The 18,813-nt window shown below is 43.1% G+C and overlaps 1 protein-coding gene across 1 annotated transcript in view; it reads left to right on the top strand.

The window, feature by feature from the left end:
• LOC146811732 (perforin-1-like) overlaps nt 1–18,813 on the top strand; it is a 49,726-nt gene that overhangs the window by 16,656 nt on the left and 14,257 nt on the right. Inside the window, exon 2 of the mRNA XM_085614531.1 lies at nt 5,775–6,391. Within this exon, the coding sequence (XP_085470657.1) occupies nt 5,817–6,391 (575 nt within the window). The 5' untranslated portion in view covers nt 5,775–5,816. The remainder of the gene's footprint in view (nt 1–5,774; nt 6,392–18,813) is intronic.

Genomic DNA, 18,813 nt, shown 5'->3' with positions numbered 1-18,813 from the left:
GATGCCCCAGGGGCTGTGCTCATGACAGAGCGATTCTGTCATAAGCACAGCCCAACCGATGCTCATGACGGAACCGCTCCGTCATGAGCATTGAAGGGGTTAAGAACCCTTCTTAACACTCGTACCTTGCTTGTCTCGAGGTATGCAGGTCACCACGGAAGAGGATGTTGTGTCGTATAAAACTAAAGTCGCAGTACGACACTGGCATAGGCCCTTGAGTGAGGAGGCGGAACGCGATTCTGCAGTGCCACCTAGTGGTCGGTCGTAGTATGGGCTTGACTAAATTCATGCAGCGTGATGACGTGATAGACAACCTCAAAGAAATCATTTATTGACCTGGTTTTGAGACCCTCTAACAAGATAAACGTTAAAAATGCAGTGATACCCCGCATCCCCATTGCGAGTACTCCTGATTTAATACATGGGCTAGTGACCAGTGAAAGGATGGAGTGAGTACATTGGTTGTGGTGGTGGTTCCCGAACTTGCTGCCACCGGGGTTGGATTTAGGGAGAATGCATTTTTTAAATTTTTCTTTTTATTTTATGCGTTTTTATATAGCGCGGACTTTACCCGAAGGTGTCAGAGTGCTTCACAATAGGAACAGCAGCGTTACATGGGGAGAAAATTACAAGTGGGCATGTTACAAAAGCAAACGTTACATTACATGAGGTAAAAGTGACACTTGTGCATGTATCAAAAGCAAACAAAATACAAGAAGAGGTAGCAAACGATACGTTACAAGAGGACAAAGTGACGTGTGCAAGTTACATAAGCGTACAAGATACAAGTAGAGGTATAAAACTGCAATAAATGGCAGACACTCAAAACACAAGAACACACTGGGAAGGCACTTCAATAGGCATGGAGTACAGACTTTCCTATAGTGGAAGAACTTCCTTCAGGGAATAGAGAGGGCATGAATTAGATTTGGAAGTGTCTTTGAAGGAGGAGAACTTTGAGGTCAGTTTTGAAGGACCGGGAAGAGGTGGTGGTCCAGAGCTGAGGCGGAAGTGAGTTCCAGATTCTCACTGCGTTGCCTGAAAAGGATTGGGCCATCGATCTTTCCTTCTTGAAAGTGGGAGGTTCAAGCAATACATTTCCCGCCTTACGTGATGGTCTAGAGCCTCCAGTGAGTTTCAGTTTATTTGCCAGGTAGCGAGGAGAGGAGGAGTGCAAGGCTTTGTGGGTGATGCAGGCAGTCTGGTAGATAGATCTTGCCTCGATGGGAAGCCAACGAAGGGTGGATAAAATGGGTGTGATGTGGTCGCTTCTTTTGGCCCCATATATGAAACGAGCTGCTGAATGGAGAACGGATTTAAGGGGGGACAGGTGGGATTTGGGGAGGCCAGTAAGAAGAGAATTGCAGTAGTCTAATCTAGAGAGAACCAGCGATTAGACCTGGGTTTTAAGGTCTTGCTCCGAGAAGAAGCGATGAATCCCCCACAGAAGGCGCAGTTGGTATCGAGCAGACTTTGCAATGGAATTGATGTGGGAGAGTAGATTGAGTTTTTTGTTGAGAATGACGCCAAGGGATTTTGCGCTGTCGACAATGATGGGTTTATTGTTAAGTAGATTCATCTGATCCATCCATGATTGAACCGAAGGAGGAGAAAGTGAGGAGGAGAGGAGGAGGAATTCAGTTTTGGAGGTATTCAGAATCAGTTGATGAGTTAACATCCAGTTTTGAATGGAGTCGAGAGTAGAGTTTAGGATGGAGAGATCGTGACTGGAGGCCATATTGAGGTAGATTTGAGTGTCGTCCACATAGAGATGATAGAGGATCCCGGATTTACTTAGAAGATTTCCCAATGGTTCCAAATAGAGGTTGAACAGAGTGGGTGCAAGTATAGAGCCTTGAGGAACACCTTGACCTACCGCCAAAGGAGATGAAAGACTGTTCGCTATTTTGATCATTTGGGATCTATCAGAGAGGAAGGAAGCAAACCATTTAAGCACAGTGCACTCCATGCCCATTCTCTGTTGAAGAGTGTTTAGGAGAGTATTGTAATTGACAGTGTCAAAGGCTACAGAAAGGTCAAGGAGAATTAGAAGACAAGACTCCCCTGAATCAAGTATCCGCAACGCGTCATCAATCACTTGCAGCAGGGCTGTTTCAGGGCTGCAGTTTTGAATGAAGCCAGACTGGAAATTGTCAAGAAGATTATTGTCTTTGATATGACGGGAGAGTTGTTTCACCACACATCTTTCTGTGATTTTCGCAAGAAAAGGTAGGTTAGTGATGGGGCGGAAGTTGTTGTCGCATCAGCGGTGAGTTTTTTAAGCAGAGGGGTAACCTGCCCAGTTTTGAAGGAAACAGGAATAGAGCCTTGACAGAGGGAGAGGTTAACCAGAGTGGTCCAATAGGAAAGAGAATAGGTTTAGAAGTTGATGGCAATGGCGCTAGGGATGGGGTCAAGAGAATGGTTGGAGGGCTTTGTTTCGAGGATGCATTTGAGGAGGGCATCTTCAGAGATGGGGTCAAAGTTCTGCCAAATGGCTAAGAATTTGCGCTCCTCTGGAGGGGTAGGATGAATGACCAGATCCACAAGTGATTTCACTTTTTCGTAAAAGAATATAGCAAATTCTGCTGCTTTCTTTGTAGAATCCTCCAACTTGGGGGTTGGGGGAGAGCAGTTTGGATTCTTGATCTGATCGAATAGTTTTTTTGGGTCTATTTTTGGCGGAGGAGGGTTCTGAGGTGCGATGCTTTTCCGAGGAAGATGTGCTTGTGGTACTTGGATCTTGCTGAACGAAGCGTGACCAAATTATCGGTGGAGGGTGCTTGTCTCCATTGTTTCTCCAGGATTCTTAGGTACTTCCTTTCTTCATAAAGGGATTTGTTGAACCAAGGTGCTGAGGGAGTAGGCCTTTTCTTTTTGCTTTGAAGAGGAGCGACGTTATTGATTTCGACTGTGAGGCATTGGGAGGTGAGTTCGTTAACATCCAGGTTCGGGTCTAGCCTTGGAAGTGATAGCAAAGCTGAATCACAGAGGGTACGGAGGTAAATATTTTTAGTGTCACGGAACCAGGAAGTAGCCCTCTTAGGTTGGCCGAGAGTTATAGAGTGTGATAGGCGAAGAGAGAATGGGATGAGGAGGTGGTCAGACCAGTCTACATGAATAGGGATAGCGATAGTAAGCATGCCTGCTTTAGAAATAGCAAGGTCCAGGATTGAGCCCTTAGAGTGTGTTGTTACTGTGCAGTGTTCGATAAGATCGTTTCCCGAGAGGAAGGTGGCCACCATATTCGCAGAAGAGTCTTGAAGCGAGCCCCAGTGGAGATTGAAGTCACCCACGAAGATCTGATTGTCACTTTGCGAGTATTGGTCGCTGATGAAGTCAGTGAGTTCCCCCATGAACAAAGGGCCACCACCAGGCGGGCAGTAAATGGCATGGAATCTGAGGGGTGAGCGGTGGTGCAATTGAAGCTCAAGAGATAGGCATTCAAAAGTACGGAAGGAGCTGATAGGAAAAGCCTTAAGTTGAAGGGAGTTTCCAAAGATGACTGCAACACCTCCCCCAAACTTTGTCTATTCTGTCATTTCTAAATATAGAATAGCCTGTGGGTAATAGGAGATCAAACATAGAGTGAGAGGTATCATTGAACCCAGGTCTCTGTGAGGAAGAGCATGTCAATATTGTGAAGGATGATGGTATCGGAGATTTCAAGTTTGTGTTTTATTGCAGATCTGCAGTTGTGGAGCAGACAGCGCTGCTCTGTCGAGACTGCTGTTTTGGTGATGGGGGCACTTGGGCTATGAGGGGTGATAGGGATATTGTACTTATACGAGGGCGCTCGGGAGGGTTTAGGAGATGGTCAGAATAGTGTAGATAGTAGGGTTACTTGGAGTGGAAAGTGGAAGAATGGTGGCGTTCGAGGACTTGTGTGAGTTCGCAATGTTTGCAGCCAACAAGTTATGATTGGCTATTTTGGGGTGTGGGGGCGAGGTGCATCTCGTGGGAAGTTGAGTGTTTTCCAAAGGAATTGCGGTGTATGGAAAGGTGGAAATCTTGGAGCTTAAAAGTGAAATGGTAGCTTCAAGTTGGGAGATGGAGGTGATGAGAGAACCTAGCTTATTTTCCAGAGAGAGAAGGGTAGAGCACTGCATGTTGGGTGGCTCGATGGAAACAGGAGGGGGTGCAATTGGTGGTGGAAGGCAGGGAGATGTGGGGGTACGGGAGGGGAGTTGGGGTACAGGGTTCAGAGGTGGGGAAAGGTGGTGGTTGAGAGCAGGCATTGGTGCATCAGAGGTGAAAGGAGAGTTGTCTTTGTTGACGTTGCAAGAAGGATAGGAATTAAGTACAAAATTAGGGGGAGATAGGAGAGGAGTGAGGCGGTGGGGCGGAAAGAGAGGGGGGAATGTGTGGAGTCATAGGAAGGAAGGAGGTTTGGGAGAAAGAGGGGAGGAGGTTGGAGAGGTCTTGTCAGCTAGGTGAGGTGTATGTGAGGGAACGGGCACCTGGCCAAGTGAGGGGGTTGGGAGATAGGGAAGTTGAAGGGAGAAAGTGGTTCTGCTAGGCCCGAGGGAGGGAAAGGGTTACCAAGGGGGGAAAGGGAGTAGCACAGCATTACTGGAGGAGTGGGGGAAAGAAGAGAGATACAATGGGTTTGTGAAGAAATCGGGGTACATAGCGAGGGGAGGAGGGGGTAGAAAAGAGGAGACGAGGAGGGAATAGGGGGAACGTAAGGAAAGTTAACTAGGGGAGAAGGTTGGAGGAAAGATGGACTAAATAGGGGGGTGGCAGATAGGGATAGGGGGAGGAGATAAGATTGGAGTACCGGGACGGTGCAGATTGGAAGAGGAGCGTATTAGCTAGAGGTAAGGCTGAAGTGATGAAGGGGGGGCATACTGTGAGGGGGTCGACCTGTGCCTCCCGAGGGTGCAGCCTATTGGAGTGTGGGGGGGTCAGGGGAGGCGATAGGGAGTAATGGGTGGAGCTAGATGAAGAGTCAAGGGAGAACCCGGTCGCAGAGGAGGGGAGTAGGGAAGGGAAGAGGTGGTCAAAGAGAGAGAGACAGGTGTCTTTGGCTTGGATCATGACAGTACCGTTGTTATAGAGTGAGATAGTGAGGGAGCCGTTAAAACACGCAGAGGGGGACATTTTTAGCTGTTTCCCCATGAGGGATAGAGGAGGAGAAGGTGACGTTAAGGGAATTATATAAGCTGGTGGACCAGGAGGGGATGTCGTGAGTGAAAAAAATGAAATCATTTTTGAGCCTCCCATAACGACCATTGTAGAATTGATCACAAAAAGGGAATCAGGGAAACATTCAATGGTGTTATGCTTGAATCGTTTTGCTGAAGCTTTAGTCAGGTTAGGAGGATAAATGATTTTGTAGCAATTAATTCCAGATTTAACTCAAGTGGTGGCCATGTTGGGAAAATGAGGAGTAGGAGGGTGGAAGGGGATAAGAGAAGAGTGTTACTAGGGTAGTGGTGGTGAGGAGAAGTATAAGGACAAGAAGGGTGCACATATTCCAGAAGTCGGGTGAAGATACCTGAATTAATGTGCAGACAGGGAAGTGAGGCAATTAGGAACAGGTTGTTACTTCAGAACAGGAATGATTCGATAAGATAGGACTGAAGAAAGAGCGGTGTAAGAGGAAGAAAGGGGATGCATCAGGCCAGGCCAGTGAAAACATGGTAGATAAGCCATCTCATCATGTTCTAGGGGGTTTCTGTAGGTCAACGGATGAGGCAAACAGAGCGCCCAAGGATGGTATTAAAAATGTAAACATGACTGAACGCTTTCTGCATCTTTTCCTCTTATAGGTTGAAGCTACCATTTAAAACGACTGGGAAATACACCGATGAATGTACAAAGCTCCAGAAGGACCAACGATGGGCTGTGACCGCCTCTGGATCGTGCTAATCAGTTACTGCTTCTTCATCCATCAGCTTCCTGCTGTCCACCCTGAGTGCTTCACTGGCACCTACCAGGAGTGCCAGGAAACCGATTTCATTCCAGGGCACGATTTGGCGGGAGCTGGCTTTGACATTACCACCTTGCGCCGGACCGTCGGCCGCATTACCCCGCTGGAGAGCGCATTAAGTAGGGCCAAGATGTGCACTCTGTGCCCCAACCGGCTGCTGAATGGTCGCGCACAGAAGCTGCCAACCGGCGTGGCAGAGTGGCGCTCCTTCCCCACCTGCGCCCTGCGAGTCTCCAACGAGATCTTCAAGTCGGCGGCGGCCTACGCTGACTGGCTGAGTGCAGAGATCGGCAGCGACTGGCGGGCCGGCCTGGGGGACCCTCCGCTGCCCGTGGACCTGGACGCTGTGGTAGTAGCTGCCGGTTCTCGCGCCACGCTGGCTCAATTCACAATCAAAAGAGAACGCGACGGAGGGTACATCTTCGTCACGCGCGAAGTCGCCTGCGTCTATTACAGGTACGGAACACTCCTGTTATTGTGGTCTGGGCAGGGCACAAGTCCTAAGAGGAATAGTGTGGGGAATAATTAGCATATGTAAATCACAGTAAGACCTCACGAAGTGATGCAGAATTTCTGCCCTTATAGTATTCCTCCCTTATAAAGTGGAGCAGGCCTGTTTAACAACAACACCAAGTAAATTCAATAATGCAAAACAACATGTTTTGGTTTGTTTGACCTTTTTTTTAATGAATAAAATGTATGTTTTCCACATTTCGGTGTGCAGTTTAGCTCACAAATTGCTGAAGGGGTCGTTATTTTTCAACAAACACGTGGAACTTGGGATAACATTTTAAACTGCAGTAACAGAGTAAACAATGTGCTTTTTTTATTTTTTTTAAACAAACATTCTGTTCAAACATATTTGCTTTCTTTTCTTCAGCTTCAAAGCACACACTCACTGCACATTTGCAGCTCTTCAGGCTATGGAAGAGCTAATGGTGTGAAGTTCCTTGCTACTTCTTAGATAAGACTTTTAAGCAGGAAGGAGACATTAATAACACCCCGAGGCCAGGTTACACACTGTGAGACGCACAGTGTTTGTAAATGCAAGCAGCTGCAGTGTTGGGGCACAAGGTGGCACCTCTCGCCATCCTTTGGATAATGGGAACGGGGTGCCCTCTCTAAATATAGTGGGGGAACTCCGTACTACCGTGGCTACCCACGACTTGTAGTCTTCAGTCTGGGGGGCTCCTAGCATGTTCTCCCCTGGTCCCAACACACCAGTGAGTAACAGGCTTGGATATAGGACATCTTGATGAAGGCAAGCCCAGCTTGGACCACAACAGTTCTTAATTTGTGTGTAACAAGTGAAAAAAAAGAAGCAGAGGCCCAAAGTTTTGTGCTTGAATATGTTAGTTTCGCTGCTGAATATTAGGGTTGCTGGAGACCATCACTGCCTAGTTTATATTCCTCCTCATGCCTCTTGCTTCCAGCACCCTACATTTCCTCTCTCTTTATCTTACATTTGCAGGTTCTTTTTCATCCCTGCTTCTCATGGTGTTACTGTTTTCCTATCTTTCTCTAAGCACTCCTTTTTTGTCTGTCTTTTTCCCTCTTGTTCCAGATTAAAGTCTGGTGATAAAATGAGTACTAGTGCCCAAAATAATGATCTGCTGTGCAAATTAAGCACTGTTGCAGATTCTGTTTTCCCATTTGAAACCAAGATATCTTTTGTGAGTGAAAATGCATATAACATGGACTCCTCATTCCTGTCATCTGCAATGAAACATTCTAGGTGTCTGAGGAATACAACGAGTTAGGATCAACTACAATTTACCAATTACAGTGTAACCCATTTGGCCACACAGTAAAACTCAGAGTTGATTGATGGGATTAAGTATGGATTTATTATAAATTCAAAACCAAGCTGATATATTTCAGTCCCAGGAACATGGTATGAAAATACAGTATCACTGAAGGATATTCAAAGTGACGGATAAAATTAATCCTCCATTACAGAAAACAAATGAGGAATTTGGTGGCTGCCACACACAGAATGAGAAATACAGTCTGATGTGTAGATTGAAAGTTTAAATCCTCTTGCCTATACATGAGGTTGTCCAAGAAGACCTACTAAACCCTATTCTAACTGGGAGTCAGCGAAATCTATTAAATTGGGGAAGCAGAGAAAAGGTGTCAGCATAGTAGAACTTCTGCAGAAGTTTTCAATGGTAAAGTATATTGTATGGCATGAAGCCACACAACAGAGATGTCACAAAGAGGTCTGTACCTCTTAGTCTAAAGGGGAATCTGAACAAATCTAAACTGCAATGCCCAATTATACCTACCAAAAGAACTTTTGAGAATTCCAGGTCACATGTCCAATTATGTACCATCTTCAAACAGCAAACTTGGCAACTACACTTGAGATTTCTCTCCTTTGGTCTACACTTTTAAATTTTCTTGAATTCCTCCCGTCTCCTTATACCGCTCAGAATGGAGTCCTCCCTTCCTTTGTTAAATATTCTTATACTTACCAAGAGATACTTCTTTCGAGCTTCACTATCTCTTCCACACAATGTGCCACAATTGTCCATGAGCTAATGCCACTGCGCCCTCAGAGGAAAGAGAAACATTGCATCCAAAGCAAACATTCACGGTAAAAGTAAACATTGTGAAATCCAAAAGGTTAAGGCCATTGGTCACCTTTAGCACGGCAAGCATTTCAGTACACAGTTAAGCGCATTATTATAGATAATAATGCAGTAACAATATAAGTGTAGAATACTGTTCGAATGAATACATTTTGAATTAAAAAATAAATGGAGAGCATTATTTAAAGCAATACGTCAACATATAAGAAATTTAATATTCTTCAAACCACACAGATGTAGATATATGTGAGAACTGCAACTCATTACTGTAAAGAAAATGTTAATATACACACAGTTAAATGTCAAGATTACATAGTATAGGCACTTACTGTTACTGTTCAAGAGCACTACGTTATATTAATAAGTTTACATCAAACGAGTACATAAGGCCATTCGTACACATATATGTGGCCCAACTAAACATGAAAGGGTGAAGCCAAAATTACGTTGCTCCAGTCCCCCTTCTGATGGTGAATCAAGCCATCACAGATTACAATAAGATGTTATCAGATGGACTATCTAAAACCCTGTAGCCCTTTGCATCTTTCGCCTAGAATCCTCTTGACATTTCATGTCGTCATAGTATTTACTCAGACTCTCATCTAACTCCACATCTGCCCTCTTTCTCTTCACTTTCCTTTAACCCTGTGCATATTTGTATCCCTTAAAGATTATTAATAGGAATATTACACAAAGCGCAATTATCAAAAGGGGTTTCAAGATGGCACTCAAAATTCCACTTCCCAAGTTTCCAAACCATTTACCTTCAGCAGACAATCTATTTCCAGTGGCTTCCCAAGCTCCTGTCACTTCTAACTCTTTCACATTTTTTGTCAACCCAGATATATTCAGAATATACTTCTCCGGATCCTGACTTTCATCTGGAATATAAGTACAACATTGTTGAACTTTGAGCATTCTACAGACTCCGCTCTCCTTTGCGAGTAAAAGGTCTAACGCAAGTTGGTCCTGTAAAACCATAGACCTTATCACAACCATTTCAGTATTAACAAACAATCAATAATTTGCAGTACTAAAAGCCAGTATATCCACTATTGTAGACAGCTTTCTAATTTTCAGATCATTCAGGACCACACCTACAGATAGGATTATAGAGCCAAAAATATCTCCTATCACTTTTGCTGCACTAACACCTTCCCTAGTTCTAGATTTATTTTTCCATACAAGATCATTTAAATGTTCCACGTGGCAAATTTGCGGGAAAATGATACCAAGGTAACAAAAAAAATGCAGTCCATGGGAAATTTAAAATATGTATACTGTCCACATATAAAATGCACTCCAGGAATCACAGAATCCTGTCCCTCCAAGAAAAGGTAATTCTTCACCCGCACCTCAAAAACACGTTCCCAGTTTCTCTGTCCTAAAAACAACGAGTCTATGTAACTTTGATCAACATGTAAACACAGCTTTCCCATATGTTGCCAATCTAAGGTCAAGGCAGGCAAATTTTCCTTCACTTGATGTTCAGTCTCTTCACTATCCCACCTCTGGTGTTTCTTAAGATCTTTATCACTTTCAGATTTGGACTCGGGATCTCTTATTCTGTCCTCTATGAAATTTAAGGATATCTTTGCCACATCTGACATGGAACAGGTCAGATTATGTCTATGTGCGTATGCAGTGTTCAGTGACTTAATAGATGCAAAATACTTGCTTGCAATCACAACCCCTTTGAAATAAGGATTCTTATGCAAATGGTTAAACATAGGGACTTCTGAAAGAACTAAATCATAGCTTGAAAAAACTAATATTGAAAATTACCTTGCTAAGGTTACAGGAAATTCCTTATGTCAAAGGGATATGATGACAGGTTACACCCACTGCAATAGACACAGGCAACTGAGTGCACACATAATAATCTTTTGCATTCATAGTGTCAATAAATGCATACAGCAATCTAAAATAAGCATTTGAAACATAATCTCCCATTAATATATCTGTGTTCAGTTTCTTACCCCCCACAACTGTAAGCTATTATCAGCAGGATGTGGTGTGGTATGCGCATCCGTAGGCTTGACTTTTACTGACTTTTATGTAGCTAGATATAACCCTATAAGCACAATGATTATTACAAAAACTACACATTTTAATGCGCCTGCTATAATGTATCTACGCCTATTAGTATTAGAATTGGCTTCCATTTCTTCGTTAGAATCCAAATCTTTGGTTGGAACATAGCAGCTACAGAGTCTTTTCTATCAGTTTCCACCTGAGTTCAAATGATATGCAGCAAAATTATATACAAAGTCTATGTGAATCTTTTTTCTTCCCTACAAAGTCTATTCAAATGTCTCTAATGATAAATGGTTCAAGTTCACTGACAATCAATACCAGAAAGAAGTGTTCCAGTTAATCCACTAGTCCAGGGAACTCATTTGCATCCAAGAAAGGAAACTCGGCCACATTCAGAATAAGAGATTTCAAGGCACTCAATTTCACTAACAGAGGAAGCTCAAACGTGAGATCAAGCTGAAGATCAAGTTCCCAAAGTTTCAGTTGAATTTTCACAATGATTCCAGAATTCCAAGAACTCATTCTCTCTGTCATTTGCAAGGAAGTAAGTCTATTCAGGGGAAGAGTACCTTCGACAAGACACTCTTGTTCACTTTGACCTTCTGAGTGTATTCCCATCTCCTTCTGCGTCACTCAGATCAGAATCCTCACCATCCTCCATGATGACTGCAAGGTCAACTTCTCCCTGTGGGACCAGTCTCCCCCTCTCCCTCCTTATCGACTTATATTCTCCTGCTGACACTCGTGGTTCTGCAGCGCTAGGCCCTTCATTGGGGTCCAAGTCTGGCTCAGTCACAACCACAGAACTAGCCCCTTTGTTTTCAGCTTCAACAGCCAACTCTCCAGGCCCCCAGGCAGAACAAGTGCAGTTTCAGATTCTTCCTCGTCCCCAACAGCTTGACTAACCTGCTCCCATTGCCTCTTGACCCCCGCTGGTGCTTCTGGGAGAGGGGCTGTTATATCATCAAGGGGACACGGAACTCTGAGTGTGGGCAGCATGCACCCAGTTGGGGAGACCTCTGCACTTCACAGCAGTCATCGTGACTAGGATCACCTGGAATGGCTCACACCAACGCGTATCCAGACAACTCTTTTGTAGGTGTTTCTTCACCAGGACCCAGTCACCAGGGCTGAAATCATGGCACTGCTCCCGTGAGACATGGCTGTAGTGGCTTCAATCTGATGAGGCACAGAATGCACCACATTAGCCAATTCTTTACAGTAATTAAGTGTCAGTTCATCAGTAATGTTCACAAGCGCATTTACAGGTACTGCTGGAAACATTATTGCCCTACCTAAAATGATCACATGGGGGTACAATTCTGTCCATCTATCAGGTATGCTGTGGAGATTCATCAACACAAGTGGCAATGCATAAGGCCATCTCAAGGATGTAAAAGCTCACACTTTTGCAAGCTTGGCTTTCAAAGTCCCATTGACCTGTTCCAGCAGACTCAAAGCCTCAGGTCTGTTACTATAATGCAGTCTCTGTTTAACTTGTAAAACAGCACACAGTATTCTCAGGATTTCATTTTTAAAGTGCAAGCTTCAATCTGATTCCGAAGAATTCGGGAAGCCAAATCTGGGTATTAACATCCTCAACAAAAGCTTTGCTACTGTGAGATTATCTTTCCTTCATATAAGATATGCCTCAACCCATCGTGAAAAGATATACACAACAACCTATATGCATCTCAATCCATTACACATTGGCAGCTCAAAAAAATCCAACTGCATCCTGTTGATAGGACCTCCTGACCTCCCCATGTGACTCCGTGTTACTGCATTCCCTTCCCCCTCATTATTCTGTTGACACACAACACATCTGTGTCACAATGCCTTAGGCATAATTCTCAACCTTGGATTTACCCAAGTCTGCCTAAACAAAGGGACCATTGCATTTCTTCCCACATGAGTAGGACCATGATAATATCTGGCCATCAAGGGTAAAAGGCTGTTAGGCAACACTTGTCCACATCTTCTGAAACCCAAATCTCGTCCTCATCTCTCTTGACACAACCCGTTTTGACCCAACTCTGCTATTCAGCCTCTGACACTTCTTCCTGCAAACTCTTAACTTCCTCCCAAGCATCAGTTGTAGTTAACATAATGTTGTAGTTGGTCTCATCGGTTCCCTCGTTTGTATACTCTCCATCAAAGGTGCAAGCATTGTAAGCACAGTATCTGGTGACTTTGTCAGTATGTCTTTTGCCAATAGTCACATAATCATCCCCTACCAATGCGCCGCACGCTTAATAGCAATTTCTGCAGGCATCTGCAATGTTTCAAGGAGTTTTTGAACTTGGTCCCCATTCCGAATGGGCGAGCCTGTGGAGGTCATGGCCCCTCTGGGACCATAACTGTCCTAAATCATGAACAACAACAAGCTGTACTGAGTATCAGTGAAAATGGTCACTCTCTGCTGATCTGAGATGCCGCATGCTCTATTAGGAGCAGTCGACTCAGCCACTTGTGCTGAGAACACTACCTGGAGCAACAAAGCTTCTACTACTCCTGAAACTGTACAGACTGCATAAGCAGCTCGTAAATTTCCTTCATGGTTTGCAAACATGAGCCATAGACAAACAATGCAAAATCAAATTCAGACAGTGGCTCCTCTTGAATATCTGGTTACGCATGGTGCATACTTCAGTAACATGGAGACAGTCATGCTCCACTTCATTTTCATCATTATCAGTCTCAGGGAGAGGCAGTAGGGTTGCAGGATTTAAAGCAAAACATCTCCTCAGAGCAACATTTCCAGCCACCAGTATGAGCTGCTCATTCTGGGTCAGGCAGCTATTGGTCAAATGCTGAGTGCGAGAATGCGTTAACAGCATTTCAGCAGAGTGATGCACGCACACCGTTAATGGATGACCAATGACAATGGCTTCACACCTCTTTGCTGACACCCGCAGCTGCCACAGATTTAAGACATCCGGGCAAAGCTGCTGCTACTGGATCTAAAGTAGCTGAGAAGTTTGTCACAGATCTATGGGCACTTCCATGTGTTTGTGTAAGCACTGAGAGAGCACGGCTCTTCCTCTCACTGCAAAAAAAAGTGAAAACACTTTTCAATAATCAGGCATTCTTAGTGCCTGGGCATGGCAGAGACTTTCTCTCAACACTAGGAAGGCCACCAAACAATGATTGTCCCAAGGCACCAGATCTGACGCATCCTTTTGTGTCAGCCTCTGTAAAGGCTTGGCCACTAGAGAAAAGTTGGGTAACCACTGGCGACAGTCGCCTACCATTCCCAAAACATACCAACTTTCTGGGGGGCACTTTATGTTCATTCTCAGCCAAATGGCTCAACAGTGCAATAGTGTCCGTTTTGCAAGCTTCTTGAGTATTTGACTCAACCAGCAGGTCGTCAATACTGTACCAGGACAGAGTTACAGGGCACAACCAAAAACTCCAAATTCTTTTTAAAGATCTGTTTGAAAATGGAAGGACTCTCCGTATACCCTTGTGGGACTCTGCACCATGCCAAAACATGATTGTTGAGCCTAAACACAAAGAGGAACTGACTGTCCTTATGCAAGGGTATGAAGGAGAAAGCCTGGCACAAATCAATAACAGAGAACTTCTCAGCTTCACATGGAATTTTAAACAATAGCACAGCACGAGTCTGTATAACGGGACAACAAGGAATCGATATATTGTTGATCTTGCGAAGGTACTGCACTATGTGGTACTTACCCCTAGGCTTCTGCAGACCCATAATGGGCGAGTTTCATGGACTCCCCATAATCTCTTTCAAAATGCCTAGTTGAATCATTGTCTTGATTACTGGAGTTATTCCGGCAAACTTTTCAGGAGTTAGATTATTCTGTGGTGTTGTTGGATATTCTGCATCTGACTTTATCCTTATGCCAACAGGCTCAACTCATTTAACAAATCCAATGTCCTTTCCTGTAAGATCTCAAACTTCAAACCGCAAAGTATCTCTAAGATCCAGGAGAAATTCTTCACTTGTGATCATAGGGTACAGGTACATGCAACAACTGGATTTGATTAACCATTTTAAAGACAACATCCTCGTCGTGGATCTGGAACTCCATGCCTCTTAGTGTGCAGTAAATGGTGCAATTCAGCTTGGTCTCAAACCAAGGTTAGCCAAGGATAGTTACCCATCACTGCCGAAAGGGACAGGGTAATATCACATTAAAACCAAGGAAGGATTCCCTTTTGTGCGTGTCAATGACCCCTAAACCCCACTTATTCACTTGAGCTACATGGATATGCACTAAATTAACAAACAGACTCAGTCTCCTTAAAATTTAAAACAGTGCCTGTTTATTAATAAGCAGAGCTGTGGGGGGTTCTCTTTTGAACTTAATCGCGGGGGAACACAAGATATTGAGAAAACTAGTTGCTCTCCCCCAAAATACACCTGTGATCCTCCTAATGCTTGATATGGGCATAAAACGAATTGGTCAAAGGGCTGTTTGGATGACCTTGTCATACTGGATAAGAATATGGACCACAGAGGAACTTCACATCTATAGACAAGCATTGAGTGAATTATTGGCCTTTGAGATACATGTTACTTTTCCGTGGTTGATCCACATCCGTAAATGGCTATTGAATCTGGGCTTGAGCAGGTTCTGGGAATACCCAAACCTGCTGGCCCCCGATTCAAAACAGGAAATCAAGGCCATTTACTGGAATTTTATCAGGCACAATGTCACTTTAAACTGTGGAGTTGGCACACTCACTAATCAATTTTTTATGTTTAAAATAATCCCCTATTTCGAACAATTCTTAGATGAGATTGAACCCCTACTTGCTAAGGTACTGTATCTAAAATGTAGGTACGGCACTCTTCAGATCAAGTCTTTTACTTCCAAGTGGGGGACAGCTCAGAAAGAGGAAAATTATTGTAGGTGTACCCAGTGTCATACAGGAAGTAAAGAGGATATTGCGCATGTTTTATTTTTCTGCCCTGCATATAGATACCATAGAAACAAATGGATAAAACCTTTGGGCAGGAAATTATGTATCAGGGAATTTAATGAAATGTTGCGCATTTTAAAAACCGACACTTCAAAGCTTATTGTATTTGGTATTAGTAGATTTTTATTGACCGTAAATTTTACAAGGGTGAAGAAAGGGCTCAAATTTTAACCCTATGAATTTTATAATATTTTTTAACTATTTGAGATCTACATAGAAATTGAAAACGTTGAATTGTGATAGTTGACGATCGTATATAACTACATTTAGAAGAATTATGAATATACGATGCCATGTAAATGGTATAATCTCCTACATCTTGCACTCTGCACCTCGCACTTTATGGAAATAATTAGATTCTGGCTACTTGTAAAACCTGGTTCTAAGTATTACGGAGTAACCCATGTTAAAGTATCACTAATGAAAGTATTTGCGCACTATGCACTTTGAATCCTATGGAAATAATTATGTTGCTGCTATTGATAGAACCAAGTGTTATCCACTGTATTGTAAATTATTAATGGGTGGACTAAAATCTTGCACATGTATATACTTCTCATTTTTATGTTTTGTATTTTTGCTTTTATGATTCTGTGAATCGAATAAAGATGCTATATCATCATTAAAAAAGCAAATAATACTGTTAAAAACTATCAATTATTTCTACCATGTGTCAAATGTTATGCACAATTTTCAAAGAACATGTAAGAGCATTAATATACAATATTTGTACAATCTCTCATACCCTTCTAATTCTCTTCAATGTAATCACCCCAAGAGATGTTTAAAATGTTATGACTCGCAAAAAATGATTTAAAAAAAAAAAAAAAGGTTTTCTTGATTTTTTTAATCATATCACATAGTTATACACTCACAAATTAAAATACAATACATAAAATAAAAAAAAACATTCTGTTGACATGGCGTTTCATTGGTGCTTGGAATGGTTCACCCAACTTCTTAAGGACAAGTAATCATCAAAATTCAATACATATGTTCTTTATTTATCCTACTCAAAGATCTAGGATATTATTTTTCTGTAGGGCCTCTTTCATTTCATTTCTTTATATTATGCCCAATGTGTAATCTTCCGATTTGGTCATACACAGTGGTCAATTAGGCCTCCTTTTACGGCTACTTCTTGGAGAGCACACCTCTATTATGTTTTTCTATGGTCCGCTTCTCTCTTTTTTATATTTCCTGATGAGGAAATAACTGTGTCCTTATATGCACCTGATTATTTGGGAAACAACCTTTACAACGCAGTCATTACAACGCAACATCCTTTACATCGCATGCCTTTACAATGAAGCCATTACATCGCTTGTCACTACAACGCATATCATTACAATGCATGTCCCTACAATGCATGCCATTACCAACACAATATAAGGTAAGTAATGGAGAAAAGTAATTTTTACCCCTTCCCTATCCAACACTTACCCTACTGTTGCACTCACTGGATTGGGAATAGTAATTTTTACCCCTACACTATCTAACACTTACCCTACTGTTGCACTCACTGGAGTGGGAATAGTCATTTTTGCCCCTACACTATCCAACACTTACCCTACTGTTGCCCTAAAAGTAATATGCGTTGTAGTGGTATGCGTTGTAATGGAATGCATTGTAAATGTAGTTTCTAAAAATGCGTTGTGACTGGCATGCAATGTAAAATCATGCGTTATAATGGATGTTGCAATGTAAAAACTGCATTGTAAAAGCATACGTTGTGAATGTTTGCGTTGTATCGTCATACATCCGATTATTTAACCCATAGCTTTCCCTGGCTTGTTGCTTTGGGATCTTTGACAGTACACCTGCTACCCCCTGGACTGGGGACTCATACAGATAGTAGCAGGAACAGATAATAATCAGCCTTTAATTCTCGCTTATACTTTCTCAATTTCTAGTGCTTGCACTTCCCTTAACCAAGCAGCAGAAAATAAGAGCCTGTTGCGAGAATAAGGGTGAGGCAATCATGAGATATGATATTGTCCCAAAAATATTGAACAAAAAGAAATTCTGCACAAAAAATCGAGAGAACACATTGAGAACAACAGGAAAAATCAGGTGAGTTAAGGGACTAAGGAAAGGTGTGTTGTGTGTTGTGTGTGTGTGTGTGTGTGTGTGTGTGTGTGTATATGTGTGTGTATGTATGTATGTATATATATCTCATCTCCTACTGGCGGCCGCCAGTAGGTAGTTATAGTTAGGACCTAGTTACTATAGGAAAATGGCAACATTCTATTCGCAATAACTTTGGCGCCGATTGATGAATCTTCGTGAAATTTTCAAAACAAATTCTTTGTTGAGATCAGCTCCTATGTTGAAAGATTGGGGGTGATTCGTCAAGGGTGGGCCGAGAAAAATGGGGGTCCCAAAACGTGTTTTTTCAATGTTACATTTCCATAGGAAACTTTAGACAAGGCTACAGGTGAACGGAATTACCCCAAATGTGGCAGGGAGAAGGGTCTTGGTCTAGAAAGCAGGCTTTTGTTTATTTGGTGTAAATCCGTTCAGTAGTTTTTGAGAAATATCGAAATTTACAGATATCGATATTTGGGAATTCTGCCATCTGATTGGCTGAGGCATTACGAGCACGAGGTTGTTGCTGATTGGCTGCGAGCGCTGCGAGCGTTTGCAACTAGGAAGCGTTGGCCGCCATTTTGTGATTCCGTTGAAGCAAGTAAGGGGGGGAAAAGGGCAAAAGATGTGGGAAAGAGGAGGGTAGGAGCACTGTAACCTCTGTGGGGTGTTTAGGGTGTGCTATAGAGGGGGTGCGAAGCGAACTACTCATACCTACCGGTCTGAAAGTGCTGGGTACGGAAATTAAGTGAGGTATTGCGTAGTCTGATGCTGCTAAGGTGAGCTGCTGCGGGAGTCGGGAATGAAAGCGGGAGCCTAAACTGTGTGTCTTATGGTGTGAAGTCATGTGCCCTGGCCGCTGCAGCACACCTGTGGAAGTAGTGTCAGCATGTGTTTATACCAACTAGGATGAACTACTGACTCCTACTGGTTTGAAAGTCCTGGGGTATGGAAAATATGTGAGGTATATTCTAGAGTCTCATGGAGCTAAGCTGAGGTGCTGCCGGAGTCGGGATGAAAGCGTGAGTCCAAACCGTGTGTCATATGCTGTGAAGTCATGTGCTCTGGCCGCTGTGCCACATCTGTCAAGTAGTGTCAGCATGTAGTTATACCTACTCGGCGGAACTTTTGTTTTGAACATTGTAACTTGTGTATGGTGCTTAGGGGGTGTTATAAAGGGAGTGCGAAGGTAAATTTGTG

This window comes from Triturus cristatus, chromosome 7 (assembly GCF_964204655.1).
Source record: "Triturus cristatus chromosome 7, aTriCri1.1, whole genome shotgun sequence".
NCBI lineage: Eukaryota > Metazoa > Chordata > Amphibia > Caudata > Salamandridae > Triturus > Triturus cristatus.
Note: the sequence above shows the minus strand (reverse complement) of the source record. Positions and strands in the feature narration are given on the sequence as shown.